Genomic DNA, 18,624 nt, shown 5'->3' with positions numbered 1-18,624 from the left:
GTTTATTGTTCGTGTAGTGCTAATAATATGGAGAGATGGAGCCGTTAAAAGATTTTCCATCAAGCAGCAGATGCTCACTGTGAAGCAACAGGGCCGGATGCTGGTGCAGTGCTCCACTAGCACTCAACAAAATATTTAAAAAAAACTGAGCCATCCCAATGACATTTTGGCATTCACAACTCTGGGGGGATTGGGGTATGGGAGGGGAGACTCATCATGCAACACCAACACTTAAGTTGGATTTAAGCACTTAGTTGGATTTAAGCTTGTAATCTACAGTTCAAATCATGGAACAGCTCAAGCCTGCCTGTTGAGCAGAAAAAACTAGGTGATTACCAATGTACCTAAGAGAAAACGATGGATGGAAGAGGGGTACAGCAATAGTGAACAATTCCTGTGGATGAAGTCTCATGGTGTTGGATTCCGATCAGTTCTGATTGAGCTGCAAGCCTAAAGAAGCATAATCAAAATATTGCCTCCCCATCTCAAAAACCTCCTTTAACCCAGTTGAGTTTTTAAAAAACATGTTATTACATATAACAGCATCAGGCCTACAAGCAGTTTTGTTAAGGATCAGCAAGCTCCATTCTAACAGACATAGTTTCAGAACAGCTGAGTAGGAGAGGGTTTCAGTCTTTGTGACTAATGGTTTCAACTTAACTGAATCATCAAGAAATAACATAACATATATAACATAACTTTATTCTTCTATACCGCCACAATCAAACGATTTCTAGGCGGTTTACACTGAAGAGAGCTGGACAATCAGCAAAATACAGAAACAAAAGTACAACATATTTCTTAAGAATAGTCAGAGTAAAATTAATTGTAATTTGTATAGCTTCTATTTAGGAAATGAATCTATCAAACAATACAGTCTTAATTTCTTTCCGAAATGTGCCATAGGTCAACCTGGCTCCATTGATTTAGTTACCTAACCAGGACTTCTGTTTACAATTTCGGCTGTTAGTGGTGCTTTAAATTCCTATAAATTATTTTTTGCTCTTAATATTTCTTCCTTGGCTCCATACATAAAAGAACAGGGGAAACAAAACCACAAAACTCAAAAGAGCAAAACCAAAGTGGAATTGTCCAATCAGAATGGTGCACAAAAGAAGTGTCTTTCTACTCATCTGATAGATCCAAATGCCTTTATTCATCCAAAGTTGTACGGATTCATACAATGACTCAATGACTCGACATGTACACGTTTCGGCCTACCCGGCCTGCATCAGGAGTCTTTGGGTATGCAATGAAGTGACCAAGAACTATTGCAAACCAACCAAAACGTTGTTTCTGCACGAAACTTTGAAGCACTGCGAAACGACGCGGCCTTACTGCACCATTCTGATTGGACAATTCCACTTTGGTTTTGTTCCTTGGCTCCATAAACATGAATAAAATAAGTAAGCCATCTGTGTTTCTCTAGGCTGAAACTAAAGCAATGACTAGCTCCCTATCTGCAAAGTACAGGCAAACTAATCCAGCCATCTAGAAAATGGAAAATATATTTAGTTTGATTGACCAGTCTTCCTGCATTACATCCCAAATATAAAAGTCACAGTTCACTTCAAGCCTAAAAATCTTATGTACAACATATGCTACAGAGAAACAGACAAAACATACACACAGAAAACACTCTTTTCTAATCAAGAATCTTACAATTTCCAACACTCAATGGAACATAAGAGAGAATAAATATAGAATGTCACTCTTACCTTGTTAAGAAAACTTTTTAAAACACTTGCAGCTTTAACAGAGAGGGATCTTGGAATACGGATTTGCTTTTCCAAAATAACTAAGAAACAAAAAAGATTTAAGAACCATATAAGAGATTTGAGCATACCTCTTCAAAGAGCTACTGCAAAGCAAACATCAGTTAACAGGAAGTAAATAGAAAAGTTGTAGCTTCTCACCCTGGAAAAGGTAATCCTCTGTGTTCTGATCAGGATTATCGGAGCTTCCAACAATATCAAACGGCGACCTGCCAGCCATCATTTCAAACATCAGAACACCCAATGCCCACCAGTCCACACTAAAACCTGTACCGAAAAACAAAGCAAAGCAGTCATAATCAAAGAGAATTGATTAGTAGTAGCTAGTTGCCATCAACTTGTGCTCGAGTCTTAGCGACTTCATGAATTACAGATCTAAAGAGAGATTGGTTTTGTGCTAGTCCGGTAAGGTCCTCCAGTGTCAGCACCATGGTTGTTTTCAACATGTCATCCTCTTCGACTGGTTCCTTCGATCTTCCCAAACAATGTCCTTTTCTAATGATCTTTTGAACTCTTCTGACAGTCTTTGAGTGACATTTGTGGAATGAAGGGTTGTTGTACAAGATAGGTTTTAAGGTGTCAAAAGTGAGGGTGGGATAGATAGGGGGTTAGAGAACAGGAGAGAGGCAACTTGAAAGGAATTCCCCAATTGCCATGTCTCACTATAAATAAGTTTCTCAACTACAGAAGCTGAATCTGCTTCTCCCACAGAAATGCACTGGGCTATTTTTTTTTTGGTGGTGGTGGAGACATTTCTCTGAAAACCCCGTTTCTGATCTGCCCCACCACCACCCCTCCCCCCTTTTTTTAACTCAATTGTGTCTTTTCACTGGGTTTTCTCCCCAAGCCATTTCATCTAATTCTATTAAATTTTCATAGAATTATTTTGACCTCTGACATTTGATCCCTTTTGTAGAATTCTTTCCAAATGCTGGTGGGTTGGAAAGAATAGAATTAAAAGAGAAAAGTCATGCTGAGTCAGACCAAAACCCTTTAAGTCAAGCAATCCGTTTCCGGCAGTAGGGGAAAAAAGAATCTTCAATTTCTATTGCAATGCCATTTTTTAAGTGACCTTGTTCTAACTTGTACAAGCATTTCTGGTGGAGAGTATGGTGTAGCGGTTAGAGCTACAGTCTCAGCACCCCGAGGTTGTGGGTTCAAACCCTGCACTGCTCCCTGTGCTGTTTGTCTCTTCAATAGTTTGAACGTGAGCGAGATTAGGAATCTCAATGGAGGGTGCATCACTATGAGCAGAGGCAGGTTTTTTAAAATATAGGTTCATGAAATCTTTAAAGCGCATTGAAAGACTGAGCTCTCAAATAATTGTGGAAGTGAAGAATGCCTAACTGGGCCTGATGATAGAGGTCAGCTGCATTGAGGAACAGAGTTTTAACTCCAAATATGTTGCTTCTGCACAGATTTGTGATATATGAGGGCTTGTTTTTCTATGCAGACATCTGATCTTTGCAAAGTGACCATCTGTACTGATGATGGGTAACGTTGGATCTTCTGCTTAGGATGTGCATGCACCAATGATTTGCTCTATACAGCGCAGTCTTCTTGGCTTAGCCTCTAGCACCCAGTTCAAAAGAGTTCTAATACCCAGTTCTAATACCTTTTACTATGTACAAAAAATTTTATTGATGGTAAAAAAAATAAAAAAAAAAGAAGCATCCGAAAAGAGATGTACAATACACTAATCAAGACAACAAAAAAAACCACAAAGCAATAGTGGTAACAGAATGAAAGCACCATCATACATTTTTATAGTTTCAAGTTTATTCGGATTTTATATACCGCCTATCAAGGTTATCTAAGCGGTTTTTACAATCAGGTACTCAAGCATTTTTCCCTCTCTGTCCCGGTGGGCTCACAATCTATCTAACGTACCTGGGGCTATGGAGGATTAAGTGACTTGCCCAGGGTCACAAGGAGCAGCGCGGGGTTTGAACCCACAACCCCAGGGTGCTGAGGCTGTAGATCCAACCACTGCGCCACACACAAAGCGCTGCCAACCTCATCCCTCCAGTATCCTACATGCCCCAAACATCCTAAAGCAGGGGTGGGCAAACATTTTAACTTGTGGGCCACAATGGGTTCTTAAATTTGACAGAGGGGACGGACCAAGAGCATCTTTCTATACTTCCATCCCTCCCATCGCCCTTTGCAGCAGAACCCTTGCCTGGCTTCTATCCTTCCCTCTCTCTCCCATCCCACAAGCAGCAGAACCCTTGAGTACCCGCCTTTGCCATGCAGCCAAACCCCCGCTGACCCTCCATCCTTCCCTCCCATCCAAACTCCGCCGACTGCGAACCCTACATAACCCCCCTCCAGAGCGTCAGGCCAGCAGCACTCTACAACAGGCTGCTTCGTAGCCTTCTCTCGTCAGGGCCTTCCGTGTGCTGCACTACTGATGACATCATCAGTTATGCAGCAGAGGGAATTCACCAACGAGAAGGCCGCAAAGCAGCCTGTTTAGACTGCTGTCGACCCGACGCTGCTCTGGAGGGAGGTATGTAGGGCTTGTGGTCGGCGGGGTTTGGATGGTCAGCGGGCCGGATTTAAAAACTAAACAGGACGGATATGGCCCGCGAGCTGTAGTTTGCCCATGTCTGCCCTAAAGTTATAGTCTATCACATCAGGGACCTGGACTCTTTATGGTCCCTGGAAAATAACAACCTGGATCCTCCCTCCCCCCCCAATCCAAGCCATATAATGAAAACAACGTAGGTATGAACAACCCAAAGCACATGCCCAACTAAGAATGCCAACAACAACAAAAAAAGTAGAATGTAATCAGGGTCCACCAACATTAGAGAAAGAAAATATCGACATCAGTAATTCAAAAACCCTTTTCCCCCACCCAGAGAACAGACAAGTTCTAATACTCTACAGCCACCTCTTCAACCATTAATCAGGGGAGTTTCTTGCTGTATGTTTATTCTCCTTTTCTTTGGAATATTATCTTTGTAGCAGTCTTCCTTCTGGAACAAGTTGTACTTGTGGAAAGGTAACTGAATTGCTCTGAGGGACAATGTCCCAAAGAATGTCTTCTTTCCCATTTTTGGGGCAAAGCAGGGGAGCACAAGGCAGGAACAACATTGGAAGATTAGGTTTCTACCTTCAATAATCTTCTTTCTGTTAGTCCCTGTAGGATTCCATATGCTAGGTGTTCAATCCTGACCCGCAATCTGGGAATTGCAGAAATCCAACACTTTTCTGAGCATATACTCTTCTCTCTTAGACTGAGAGCTAGAAACATATCCAGTTTCAGTTGAGTTCCAAAACCAAGTAGCATACTTGAACAAATCCATGACAAGGGGGTACAGGGGAAGATCCCCAGCAACACAAACAATTTCTGAACTAGTCTGCTCTGCAAAACATGAAACAAGTAATAAACAAGCACAAAGGCAATCCAGCAAAATATTGATGAACGCAACGAGCACCCACAGGAGACAGCTTTTAGATCACATTCACAGAAGTGGAAAACAACTCATAGGATCTGTCAACTAGCTGGAAAGACTTCAAGCACGCAAGGGAAACAATCAAGGCAGAAAGAAGCAGGCTACTCAACAACTGAGTGCATACAGAGAGGGCGAGTCATATGGAATCCTCTAGGGACTAGCAGAAAGAAGATTATCGAAGGTAGAAACCTAATCTTCCATTCTGTTACATCCCTTCCGGATTCCATACGCTAGTGACGTACCAAAACAATGGTAACAGCTAGGAAGGGACAGAAGCCTGCCTTCAACACCAAGGTCCCAAAAGCAGCATCAAAACGAATCGTCACAGCCACTCGGTAAAACCGGGTAAAAGTATGAAGAGAGGACCAAGTAGCCGCCCTGCAAATTTCATCAGGATGAATCGCATGAGACTCTGCCCACGACGCAGCCACACTTCCAGTCGAGTGGGCTTTAAGCGGAATCGGCGGCTGCTTGCTGCGGGTGATGTAAGTTGCGGAAAAGGCCATTCGAATCCATCTAGAGATCAAGGACTTGGACTCCGGCCTAAAACGGCGAGGCGCAGCAGTCAGAAGAAAGAGGTTATCAGACAACTATTAGTCCTCTCCAAATAAATAATGGAGCAAGACTCTCCAGACATCCAACTTGCATTAAGATCTGATCTTTGCACTCCGAACCTGTGGAATGAAAAGCAGGCAAATGAACCTCCTGGTGATATGGAAAGTGGATACCACCTTCAGCAGAAGGTACAGTACAGAGGACATCTCCTGCATCCGTAATACGGAGAAAGGGTTCCCTGCACGAAAGAGCCTGAAGCTCCGATATGCGCCGTGTCGAGACAATGGCGAACAGAAAGACAGTCTTGACCGTTAGATCCAGAAGAGAACCATCCTTCAGTGGTTCGAATGGGGCCTCTCCATGGCTCTGCAGAATGATGTTAAGATTCCATGAAGGGAAAGTAAGACACAAGGGAGGTAGCAAACAAAGTGCCCCTCTGATAAACCTGGACACTTCTGGATGAGCAGTAAGCAAACTAGCGCCTCTGCACACTCTAAAACATGAAAGGCCTGCAACCTGAAATTTAAAGGAGGCCTCTGCTAAACCTTTTTCTAGGCCTGCCTCTAGGCCCGCCTGAAGAAAAACCAGGACTGCCTGATCCTTAGCACACCACTGTTGGAAAGCCTTCCCAGGCTTTGGCATAAGAAGCCATAGTAGAGGGTCGGAGGTGGAAAAAGCAGCCTATGCTTTGAAACCGGGGGTTTCGCTCCAGGCACACACAGCCTGCGCTTAAAACCCGTGACAAGGTCAGCAGGCAAACAAACTCCCAAGTCTAAGAAGGGTGGCACAAAGCAGGCTGATTCCACAGACCCACCAGAGTTTCTTCCGACAGTGGACCACCGGAAGGGGTCTCAAGGCACTGAAGCCACCGAATAAAAGAACTTTTAAGCAAAAAAAAAACAACAACAACAAAGAAAAGAAGCAGAGCAACTGCAAAAGCCTTCTGCACGGATTGCTTGCAGAATTGAAACTGGATATGTTTCTAGCTCTCAGTCTAAGGGGGAGAAGCATGTGCTCAGAAAAGTGTTGGATTTCTGCAACTCCCGGATTGCGGGTTGGGATTGAACACCTAGCGTATGGAATCCAAAAGGGACATAAAAGGCTCAGATTTTCCATGCCCTCAATGTTAAACTGCCCACAAAACGGAGCAAGGATTTGCATCATGCTTGGAACCGAGGCGACAGTAAAACGACAAATGCTTATCTGCTGCTGTCATCTTTTGCCCATAGGAACTACAACTAAACCTTGCCAGCATCAAAAAGAATCTGACAATAATAAATTCAATTTTGGGGAAGAGCACAGGGTTTGGGGTTTTTTAGATAAGTGAAGAAAATACGAGTACATAATGGTGTGTTGAGAAGACAAGATACATTCAAGTATCAACATAGATGATGAGGACAGAGGCAGCTTCTAAATGTAGGAACACCTGCACTTACCCAAAGGTCTTCTAGGTATTCTAAAGCAAAGAGACAGTCTCTCTGTCTTTGCTATCACCCTACTGTATGGCTAATTCATCTTACTTGTTGATGGAAAAAGCCTTTAGATCTAATGTAATTGTTAAATACTTGTTTTATATTCACATGTACAGACAACATTTATTACTTAACAGAAAGTTTTCTTTACAAAGGAAACACTTATGCATAAGAACATAAGAATAGCCTTATTGGATCAGACTGATGGTCCATCTAGCCCAGTATCCCATCTTCGCGGTGGCCAATCCTGGTCACAAGTACCTGGCAAAAACCCAAATAGTAGCAACATTCCATGCTACTAATCCAGGACAAGCAGTGGCTTCCCCTATGTCTGTCTCAATAACAGAATGTAGACTTTTCCTCCAGGGACTTGTTCAGTTTTTTCAAACCAGCTATTTTAACCAATCTTACCACATCCTCTGGCAATGCGTTTCAGAGCTTACGTATTCCGAGTGAAAAAATATTTCCTCCTATTGGTTTTAAAAGTAGCCCACATCGGGTGCTAACTATACAAGTACGTATGAATATTGACCTAAATATGTTTTGGTCCAGCACCTTCTTCCTGTTCCTACCTCAGGAGAGAATAGGGCTCAGCTGAAGTTATAGCACCATAAGCCTTCATTAATAATTATCTGGGCCTCTACTCTATTTTTTACCCTTCTCCTGTGTAACACAGCTTCTGCAACAAAAATCCTCAATAGCCATGAACTATATAGCTCCCTCTGGAGCCCAATACTGTACATATGAACTCCGTTTCTGGCCTTTAAGCATTAGCAGTGCACAGTGGGAGCTGAGAATTCTGTCAGTTAGCCAGAAAGGAAAAGTCAAGTTCAAAAATAAAACCCAAATCTAAAATTAAGGCTGAGTTTTTGAAAAGGAGATGAGCTATGAACAATGCAGGGCACTACTGCTATGAGAAATCCCTCTTCAATTCCTGAACCTTGCTCCTTCTTGGGCAGCCAGCCCTGAGGATACTGATGGGACAGAGGAGAGGGCAGGCTGGCTTCAGAATGTACCTGCTCTGTGCCTCTTACCCTAGCTAGGCTAAAAGGAAGGAAAAGACATTAAAAAATTAAAAACAGGAGAAAACCAAAACCTAAATGAAGGCCACAGACCCAATTGTGTTAACAGCATAAAAAGGTGGAAGAAGAAACTGCCAGGGAACATGAAGAATAAGAACAGGTATTTTATAATCAATTAATTCAAGCAACAAGACGAAATGGAATAAAGTCTTCTCCAATCAGTATATTTAGACATAAACAGAAGATTAAATAATTTCATTTTGAAATAATTGTATAATACATTTACTAGATATTCATCAGTACAATAGTCAGATCAGTTTGAAGTTGGGAGCTGTGAAGTGTGGAGGAGAATGGTATGTTCCCCCCTGAGCTGCTTCAAGGTGGTAACAAATGACACTGGGAGTCCTTGCAGACACAGCTCCTGAAGATGTGTAACAGCAAAACACAGCTTGTGTTGGGCTACACTGCATATTATGTGTAGAAGAACCTTTATGAGATTGTGGATTTTATGAGATTTGGTCTCTCTTATGTACCGTAATTTTGTTTATATGGTTATTTAAGTAATTTTATAATGACTGTGAAAGTATTTTCTGTAACAAGGTAGTAAACCAATAGTTTAATAAAATATTTGAATGTTAACCTGTTAGTCTTGAATACATATTTATTAGGGATATGGTAAAAACCCAATTCATTTATAGTCTGCAAGAACTAAAGAAGGTTACTAGTCTAGTGTATAGTTCAACAACCTATTTAGACTAAGTGCCATAGGAAGGGAGGTTCCCCCTCTAAAAATTAGATACATTATGCCAGGAGAGAGGAGTGGGTGCCCAAAGTGTAGTACTGAGCCTTGCCTCAAATCCAACCCCTCCCCTTCACATACAAAGTTACTACAGTTGGCCTGAAAGGTTTAAAACTCTTTTCACTGAGTTGTGGCGACTTCAAGGTCTGCCAACCACTGATCTAGCAGTATAAGAGAAAAACTGATTAAACTATAAAAGGGTTAGCCTGGTAGTACAGATAGCAAGTGCAGAAGATCCTGGGGATGATCCTCAATTCAACCAAGGGTGCTACACTGGGAGGAGGGTACGTGCCAGTCATTGCATAAGGATATCTAGTGGCCAGCGTCAAAGCCCATGATTGCAGGGCTCTGGAAGGAGTCCTAGTGCAAGGTTCCAAGAAAAGAAAAGTTATTGTAATGACTAAGTGTAAAGGGGGATATAAAATATGGGGAAAAAAATTTAGTGTGTACTTGTAAAGGAAGGCTTGTGACACCAGATCCCAGTTGTGGTCCCAAATGAGCTGGAAGTGCAAAGGAAGAAAACTGCCAGGAATAAATACAATTGTTTGCAAATCACAAACATAACTCTGTAATAAATGGCTAAATATTGTAAAGAGGAATAATTTTTCATTTTGTGGTCATGTAAACATACACATCCCTGGAGTGGGGGGGAGGAATGGAAATGGTATTGATATAGGAATTTATGAATAGTTTCATGAAGATTTTAATATACAGTGGAACCTTGGTTTACAAGCATAATTTGTTCCAGAAGCATGCTCGTAAACCAAATTGCTCGTATATCAAAGCAAGTTTCCCCATAGGAAGTAAGGGAAACTGCTTTGATTGGTTCCACCTCCTCCCCCCCCCCCCCCCGAGGCTACTGGCGCTGCTCCATTCTCCCCCCCCTTGAGGAATCCGACGCTGTTCCAACCCCCTCCCCGGCGATCCGGCATCCCCCCCGGCTCGCGTTGCCCCCCCTCCACCGTGATCCTACTTCCCCCCCCTCCGAGCAGTCAATGACACCCTTTACCCGACTTGGCACCAGTGCCGGTGCCCAAAGATCCTACCTCTTCTGGCGTGGCTGGGCGGTGCGTCGGAGATCATCCTCCTTCTGGTCTGGGCTGGGCTGTACTGGCTTTGAGCATTTGCGCTTGCTCAAAGCCTTCTGGTCTCGCTCTCAATCTCGGAGAGAGCGAGACCAGAAGGCTTTGAGCATGCACAAATGCTCAAAGCTAGTCCAGCCCAGCCCAGACCAGAAGAAGGAGGATCTCCGACGCACCGCCCAGCCCAGGCCGCGCCAGATGAGGGAGGATCTTCGGGCACCGGCACTGGTGCCAAGTCGGGTAAAGGGTGTCATTGACTGCTCGAGGGGGAGGGGAAGTAGGATCGCGGTGGAGGGGGGCAATGCGAGCGGGGGGGATACCGGATCGCGGGGGGAGGGCGCTTGTACAGCGAGGCAAGCTCGGTTTACGAGGCACCAAGTCTGCCAATGTTTTGCTCGTCTTGCAAAACACTAGCAAACTGGTGCACTCGTAAACCGAGGTACCACTGTATTTGTATTGGGTGGGAGGGAGGGGATAAAAATAATAGAGCATTAATGTTATACATTTGTTGTGCTTGGTTTGTAAGACCCATATTTGTGATTCATTTGTTGCACAATTGTAGCTTGAAAAATCAATAAAGATTTATTAAAAAAAAAAAATATATGGCAATTTTATATGTGGGCACCTCAGGGAGCACCTATTCGAACACAGCATTTGGGTGTTACAGAATACTAGCTTGTCGGCGGCATTGGCCAACCAAAGGCCTGATGTAAATATGGGTATGTAAAACAGCCATTCTTTAAGTTACACACAGTGTGAGACACGCCCATGTCCCACCCCTGCTCCTCCCACTTATGCTTATCCTTATAAATTAGCGCTCAAAGTGCTTACATAAGTGCTATTTTTCCCTGATTTTACAGGCACAGGGAGCACATAAATGCAGACGAATATTACACACTCAACCCTTAAATCTACAGCTGCTTTCTTAAGGAAATTTGATGAAAATAATCCCAGACACAGCACATAACATTAGCTATTTTACATACAAGCAGTTCATTACCATAATCCTCTCCTCGTAAGATCTCAGGAGCAATGTAGTTGGGAGTGCCACAGAAAGTGCTGGTTGTGTCTCCAGGCCTTAAACCTTCCTTTGAGCAAAGACAAGAAAGTTAACAAGAATTAAAACATATATATATAATAAAACGTTAGCAGCGCATGCACTTTTAAAAAAGCGTGATTCCTGCCGCTGTGGTGTGTGATCCGTGGCCGTGTTCCATTTTAGAACCCGGCCAGGGATCACTCTGGCCACTCCCCTCCTCCTGTCCTCACCAACCCGAAGCAAGCTCAACATACCTCCCGCCCTCACCTCACCAACCCGAAGCAAGCGGGAATATACCTCCCGCCCTCGCTCACCGCTGCTGCAGCTGATCCTCCTCTTCGGGGCAGCCTGCGATCATGGCCGGCTTTGGCAGGCCTCGTGGACCGCTTTCCGGCCTCGGTGGAACGTTCCCTCTGACGCAGGGGAACACGTTGGGGGGAGCGTGCTTCCGGGTTGGGGAGTGGCCTGCGAAGTTCGCTGGGGCCGGCGACCACGATCGCGGCCTGCTTTGAAAATGAGCAGGCCAGAAGACGCCGGGATGGAGGGAGGGTAAGCAGGGGGATTAATTCAGGGGGCCAGAGGGAGAGGGAAAGGGGGCTCCTTTGGGGGGAGGGGTATGCTGAGGGGAGACAGAAGGGGCCATGGAGAGATAGGGAGAGGGTAAGGGGGCTGCTTTGGGGGGGAGGTGTGCTGGGGACAGACAGTTTTACTCTGGGGGGAAGACAGAAGGGGCCACGGAGAGACCGGGAGAAGGAAAGGGGGCTGTTTTAGGGGAGGGGTGTGCTGGGGGGAGACAGAAGGGGCCATGGAGAGATAGGGAGAGGGAAAAGGGGCTGCTTTGGGGGGGGGGTAGGTGTGCTGGGGACAGACAGTTTTGCTCTGGGGGAAGACAGAAGGTGCCATGGAGAGACAGGGAGAGGGAAAGGGGGCTGCTTTGGGGGAGGGGTGTGCTGGGGGGAGTCAGAAAGGGCCATGGAGAGATAGGGAGAGGGAAAGGGGGCTGCTTTGGGTGGGAGGTGTGTTGGGGACAGACAGCTTTGCTCTGGGGGGAAGACAGATGGGGCCATGGACGGAGAGGGAAAGGGGGCTGCTTTGGGGGGAGGGGTGTGCTTAGGGCAAACAGCTTTGCTCTGGAGGGGAAGACAGAAGAGGGCCATGGAGAGACAGTTAGGGAGAGGGAAGGGCTGCTTTAGGGGGAGGTGTGTGCTGGGGGCAGACAGTTTTGCTCGGGGGGGGGGGGGGGAGACAGAAAGACACAGACAGCGGCCAAGGAGAGAGAGATAAAGAAACACAGATAGACAGACACATCTATTCTAGCACCCGTTAATGTAACAGGCTTAAAGACTAGTGTATACACATATATATATATATATATATATATATATATATATACACACACATACGCTATTTGTGAGCTGGGGGGGTTTCTGACATGGGCTACACATAGCAAAAATCATGAAAGCAACAAAACAAGCTATATCAATCTGAGACAGACCAAGGTCCATCAGTCTAGATTCAGCCAGAATGAAGCATTTGAGATCTTCTATTATATAACCACTCAAACCAAGATTGTCAGAAGTATGCACAGGATATTTTGGACCCCAGTTCGTTTGAAAAAGTTAGATAGTTCTAAATCTAATAGATGCTGGCATTGTCATGTTAATATAGGAACTTTGGATCATCTGTTATTCTATTGTCCATCGATACTTAATTTTTGGAAGTCGATATGGGGCCAAATTAATGTTGTATTTGGGTCATCGATACCACTGACTTATGAAGCCATAATTTGTGGTACTCTATTACATGTTAAACCTTTGGATCGCTATAAAAGCCGGTTTTTCTTAATAATGACGGGAATAGCCATCCAGATGATAACACGCAATTCGAAGAGTTATGATCGTCTTAATTATACTTTCTGGTGGGCAAACTTATGTTCTAGCTACAAATATGAAAGAATGAATGCTGAAATTTTAGGAACCCATTGACATCATTTATTGAGTCACAATAGCTGTCATGTACCTTTTATTTTTATCTGACCTCCTTACACATCCAGGGTGGGAGGGAGGGAGATGGGAAAACATTATTATTCATTGTATCTAATTTACTGAAATTATACATGTGGTTTTATTTTCACTAGTTAAGGGAAGGAGGGGGGGGGGGGAGTAAAAATATTTGCTTTTGAAATATTTGCATATTTATAGTGCTTTTGTTTGATTTGTTTATGTTTAAATTCACTGTATTGCACTGTTAATGATTGAAAACTAATAAAGATTAAAAAAAAAAAAAGAAGTATGCACAGGATCTCACTGGCATAGATAAATACTGAACAAACAAGGCACACGAGTCTTGCTATTTGATCATTTCTTAAAACAAGGTCTGTCCATGAATATAGCACAATAACAATATAGCTCTTCAACCTTTCTTAAATCATTTCTCATTCCATCTATTCCCTCGTGTTTTCACTATGTTGCACATCCTATTATCAACCTCAGTTTGCGAGTAACGTGGCTTGGGACGAGCAAAACACTCAGCAAACTTTTGTCTGGCAAACTGAGCACCGCCCCGATAAACGAGCACTTACAGCTGCAGGGGGATTCCTCTTCCATCCGCTGGTCAGCCTTCCATGCCGGGTGCCTTCCGCATGCTGGAGAGCCTCTGAGAGCTCACGAAGCCGATTGCCGTCCCACCTGCACGTTGCTTATGATCACCCACAATATCAATCATCGACATTGTGCGTGATCATATGCAACATGCAGGTGGGACGGCACTCGGCTGCGTGAGCTCTCAGAGGCTCTCCAACATGCGGAAGGCACCCAGCGTGGAAGGCTGACCGGCGGACGGAAGAGAAATCCCCCTGAAGCGGCGCTGTGTAGGCTCAGGAGTTCTCCAGCGGCTGGTGGACAGAAGAGGCATCCCCGCCGAAGTGGCACTGCGTGGGCTCAGGGGTTCTCCAGCGGCTGGCTGATGGAGGAGGCGTTTTCCTTGAGACAGCGCTACAGCACCCAGCAGGTACATACCCCTGGGCCACCCCTCGCCACTTCCTCAGCACCATTTGGGTTGTGGAACGAATTGTCAGCGTTGCCTTTATGGCCTATGGGGAAAGTTGCTTTGATATAGGAGTACTATGGATTACGAGCATGCTTCTGGAACAAATTATGCTCATAAACCAAGGTATTTAGCATAAACTGTCCTAAAACCAATTCCAAGATACTTCACTCACTCATCATCATTCTGTCTTGAAAGGGAATGCCATTTAACACTTTCTATCCCTTTCCCAGATTCTAGATCCGAGATCCTAGCAAAAACGGTAGCAGAACGGGACTTGGGGGTAATCGTCAGTGAGGACATGAAGTCTGCCAATCAAGTGGAGCAGGCTTCGTCCAAGGCAAGACAAATCATGGGCTGCATACGAAGGGGTTTCGTCAGTCGTAAGGCGGAAGTCATTATGCCATTGTATAGATCCATGGTGAGGCCCCACCTGGAATACTGTGTGCAATTCTGGAGGCCGCATTATCACAAGGATGTGCTGAGACTGGAGTCGGTGCAAAGAATGGCCACCCGGATGGTTTCGGGACTCAAGGATCTACCATACGAAAAACGGCTTGACAAATTACAGCTATACTCGCTCGAGGAACGCAGAGAGAGGGGGGACATGATCGAGACGTTCAAGTATCTTACGGGCCGCATCGAGGCGGAGGAAGATATCTTCTTTTTCAAGGGTCCCACGACAACAAGAGGGCATCCGTTGAAAATCAGGGGCGGGAAACTACGAGGTGACACCAGGAAATTATTTTTCACTGAAAGAGTGGTTGATCGCTGGAATAGTCTTCCACTACAGGTGATTGAGGCCAGCAGCGTGCCTGATTTTAAGGCCAAATGGGATTGGCACATGGGATCTCTTCACAGGGCAAAGGTAGGGGAGGGACATTAAGGTGGGCAGACTAGATGGGCCGTGGGCCCTTATCTGCCGTCTATTTCTATGTTTCTATGTTTCTAATTCAGTCTTGTACAAAGCTAGGGAAAACTTAGAAATAGCTGGCTGAAAGAAAAAAATGTGGCAATTACCAAAAAGAAACTAAAAAAAAAGCTGTTTTTTAAAATTGTTCCTTTATGACACAGTACTCCAGATTACTTGCCTCCTCACCTTGCACATGCCGTAGTCTGTAAGCTTAATGTGCCCTTCCGAGTCTAGCAAGACATTGTCAAGTTTCAGGTCTCTATAAATTATTCCTCTTTCATGAAGATAATTTAATGCCAAACTGATTTCTGCAGAGTAAAACCTATAAAAAGACAAGAATACTTGTGGATTAGAAAAAAGGCCTCTTGCAGAACAATCTTGATGGCACCAGGTATTAACATTTTCTCAACCTTTCCTTAACCTTAAGATCCTAGCATAACTATTTTATAAGATGTATTTCTAATCAAAGAATGGTTAAGCTCTGGAACTCGTTGCCAGAGAATGTGGTAATAGTGATTAGTGTAGCTGGGTTTAAAAAAGCTTTAGACAAATTCCTGGAACAATTCATAGTCTGCTATTGAGACAGACATGGGGGAAGCCACTGCTTGCCCTCGGATCGATAGCATAGAATATACTGCTACTATTTAGGTTTCTGCCAGACACTTGTGCCCTGGATTGGCCACTGTAGAAACAAGATACTGGCAAGATGGTGTCAGGTCAAAAGCGTGCCGGGACAAAGGCGCGCCCAGACAATTGAGCGCAGCGCGGAGGTGCGTGCCGCTCTAAATTACTGTTTTTAGGGCTCCGACGGGGGTGTGTGGGGGGGGGAACCCCCCCACTTTACTTAATAGACATCGCGCCACGTTGTGGGGGCATTGTGGGGGGTTTGGGGGGTTGTAACCCCCCACATTTTACTGAAAACTTCACTTTTTCCCTGTTTTTAGGGAAAAAGTTAAGTTTACAGTAAAATGTGGGGGGTTACAACCAGTGTTCCCTCTAAGCGGGCGGGTGTTGTGAGCAAACTTTTTTCACCGTGAGCCAAAAATATCGGGCGCCAGCAAGTTATGAGCCAACTCGCCCGATTCTCCTCTCGCCGCCCTGCCATCTGCCGTACGCCTCTTCCGATCGTGCGCTGTGACGAGAAACGTGTGCGCTGCGATGTAATATTTTGTGCGCCAGCGCACGCCAGCGCAGCTTAGCGGGAACACTGGTTCAAATGGTTTTATTTATTTCCCCAAATTTATTTTTGTTATACGCATTGAAAATATTTGATATTGCGTTTAAATCAAAATCTCAATAAACTTGAAACGAGTGCCCGTGAGATTGTGGGAGGGTTAAATACTCAAAACTTAGAAGTTTTTGCTACGCCAGCTTTCTGGTATCTTTACATACAGTGGCGTACCTAGCATATGTAACATCCGGGGCCCATCATTTTTTGGCACCCCCCCCCATCTGTAAGAAAAACATGATTTTTAGTAACAAACCACACGTCACACATGAGTACCTAGGAAAAGGCAGCATCTTACATATTGCAGTGAGCAGTACATCAATACACCCATTGTAAAACTAAACAAGCCAGACCAGCACAGATCAATCCTACACCGTCAATCCTAACAGAAAACCATGTTTTTCGAACACACAGAACACAGAAAACACCTTCGCCTAGTAAGGAATATGTAATCACAAACTAACCCCTCCCTCTTTTACAAAACTGTAGTGTGGATTTTAGCTACGGAGGTAACAGCTCTGATGCTCATAAAATTCTGAGCATCAGAGCTGCTACCACCAAGGCTGGTGCTAAAAACGCTTCACAGTTTTGTAAAAGGGGGGATAAAATAAAAATACATAGACAAAGGTTAAATTGAACCAGCAAGAAGCTGGACTCTGCATACAATGCTTCACAGAAACAGTGACACATGTCTCCTAAAGCAATAAATAAATAGAAATTTTTTTCTACCTTTGTCTTCTGTGGTTTCTCCTTTCCTCATCTTCTTGTAACTCTCTTCCTTCCATCCACTGTCTGCCGTCTCTCTTCCCCTATATGGCATCTTCTCTCCTTCTATGCCCCTTCCAGAAACTGTATGCCTCCCCCTTCCATCTCTCCTTTCACCCCATTGGTCTGGCATCTCTCTCCTCGCCTTCCCTCTCCCACACCTCTCCTCATAGTCTGGTATCTCCCCTTCCCTGATTCTCTGGCATCTCTCTCCTTTCCTTTTCTTCCATCTTTCGCTCCCCCTCCATGCTCTCACATCTCCCCCTTCCTTTTCCCTTAGACTGGCATACCTTCCTCCTACGCTCCAAGCCCTGGCATCTCCTTTAATTCCCTCCCTCATCTTCCTTCTCCCTCCAGCTGGGTACCGCAACACTCTTCCCTGCAGCTCTGCACTTCCCCACAATTGCCATGCTTCGGTTCCTCTTCTTCCTTCCTTCCTCCCCCCCCCCCCGCGGGACCCTGCGGCACCATCAACTCTTACTCCCTCTAATGTCGGCCCTGCAGCTCCAGACTTCCTCGCACCTTCTCCCCTCCCCCTTTGGATCGCTATTATTTTAAATGTTATAGCCGCGGAGCTGTATCCATCAGTGGAGATGTCTAACCTCGGCCTGCCCCGGAACTCTTACTGCAGCAGACGCCCGTCTAGGCAGGAACAGGAAGTCACTGTTGCAGTAAGAGTTCCGGGGCAGGCCGAGGTTAGACATCTCCACTGATGGATACAGCTCCGCGGCTATAACATTTAAAATAATAGCGATCCAAAGGGGGAGGGGAGAAGGTGCGAGGAAGTCTGGAGCTGCAGGGCCGACATTAGAGGGAGTAAGAGTTGATGGTGCCGCAGGGTCCCGCGGGGGGGGGGGGAGGAAGGAAGGAAGAAGAGGAACCGAAGCATGGCAATTGTGGGGAAGTGCAATCCCCCCAATGCGTCCCCTTACCTTACCGACGCGTGTGTGCGCTGTGAAGAGAAACTTTGCGCTGCGATGTAATATTTTGTGCGCGAGCGCAGGCCAACGCAGCTTAGCGGGAACACTGGTTACAACCCCCCAAACCCCCCATAATGCCGGCGCGATGTCTATTAAGTAAAGTGGGGGGGTTCCCCCCCACATTCCCCCAGAGCCCTAAAAACAGTAATTTAGAGCGGCGCGCGCCTCCGCGCTGCACTCAATTGTCCGGGCGCGCCTTTGTCTTTCACGCCGTTGTCTATGAATCAGCAAGATGGACCATCAGTCTGACCCAAGAATGGCTTATGTTCTTATGGGTTTTATAGTAACTATATAGGGCTGGTGCTAAGATTTCTGGCACCCCCTCTGCAATCTATAAATCGCCTCCTCCCCCCCCCCAGTTCAGCATCTCCTATTTTTCTCTTCCCTCCCCCAGCATTGCTCTTTTCCCTGCTTCCCAATAACCCATACAGCATCACCCACACTCTTTCTCTCCCCTCCTCCATCCATTTCCCATACTTTCTTCA

General features: G+C 45.2%; 1 protein-coding gene across 1 annotated transcript in view; it reads right to left on the bottom strand.

Moving 5' to 3' along the window:
* PRKCI (protein kinase C iota) overlaps positions 1–18,624 on the bottom strand; it is a 73,038-nt gene that overhangs the window by 14,628 nt on the left and 39,786 nt on the right. The window contains exons 12-15 of the mRNA XM_033958480.1: positions 15,353–15,488; positions 11,170–11,257; positions 1,917–2,042; positions 1,719–1,798 (exon numbers count right to left, since the gene is read on the bottom strand). Of these exons, the coding sequence (XP_033814371.1) occupies positions 1,719–1,798; positions 1,917–2,042; positions 11,170–11,257; positions 15,353–15,488 (430 nt within the window). The remainder of the gene's footprint in view (positions 1–1,718; positions 1,799–1,916; positions 2,043–11,169; positions 11,258–15,352; positions 15,489–18,624) is intronic.

The sequence above is a fragment of the Geotrypetes seraphini genome, chromosome 9, assembly GCF_902459505.1.
Source record: "Geotrypetes seraphini chromosome 9, aGeoSer1.1, whole genome shotgun sequence".
In the NCBI taxonomy this organism is placed as follows: domain Eukaryota; kingdom Metazoa; phylum Chordata; class Amphibia; order Gymnophiona; family Dermophiidae; genus Geotrypetes; species Geotrypetes seraphini.
Note: the sequence above shows the minus strand (reverse complement) of the source record. Positions and strands in the feature narration are given on the sequence as shown.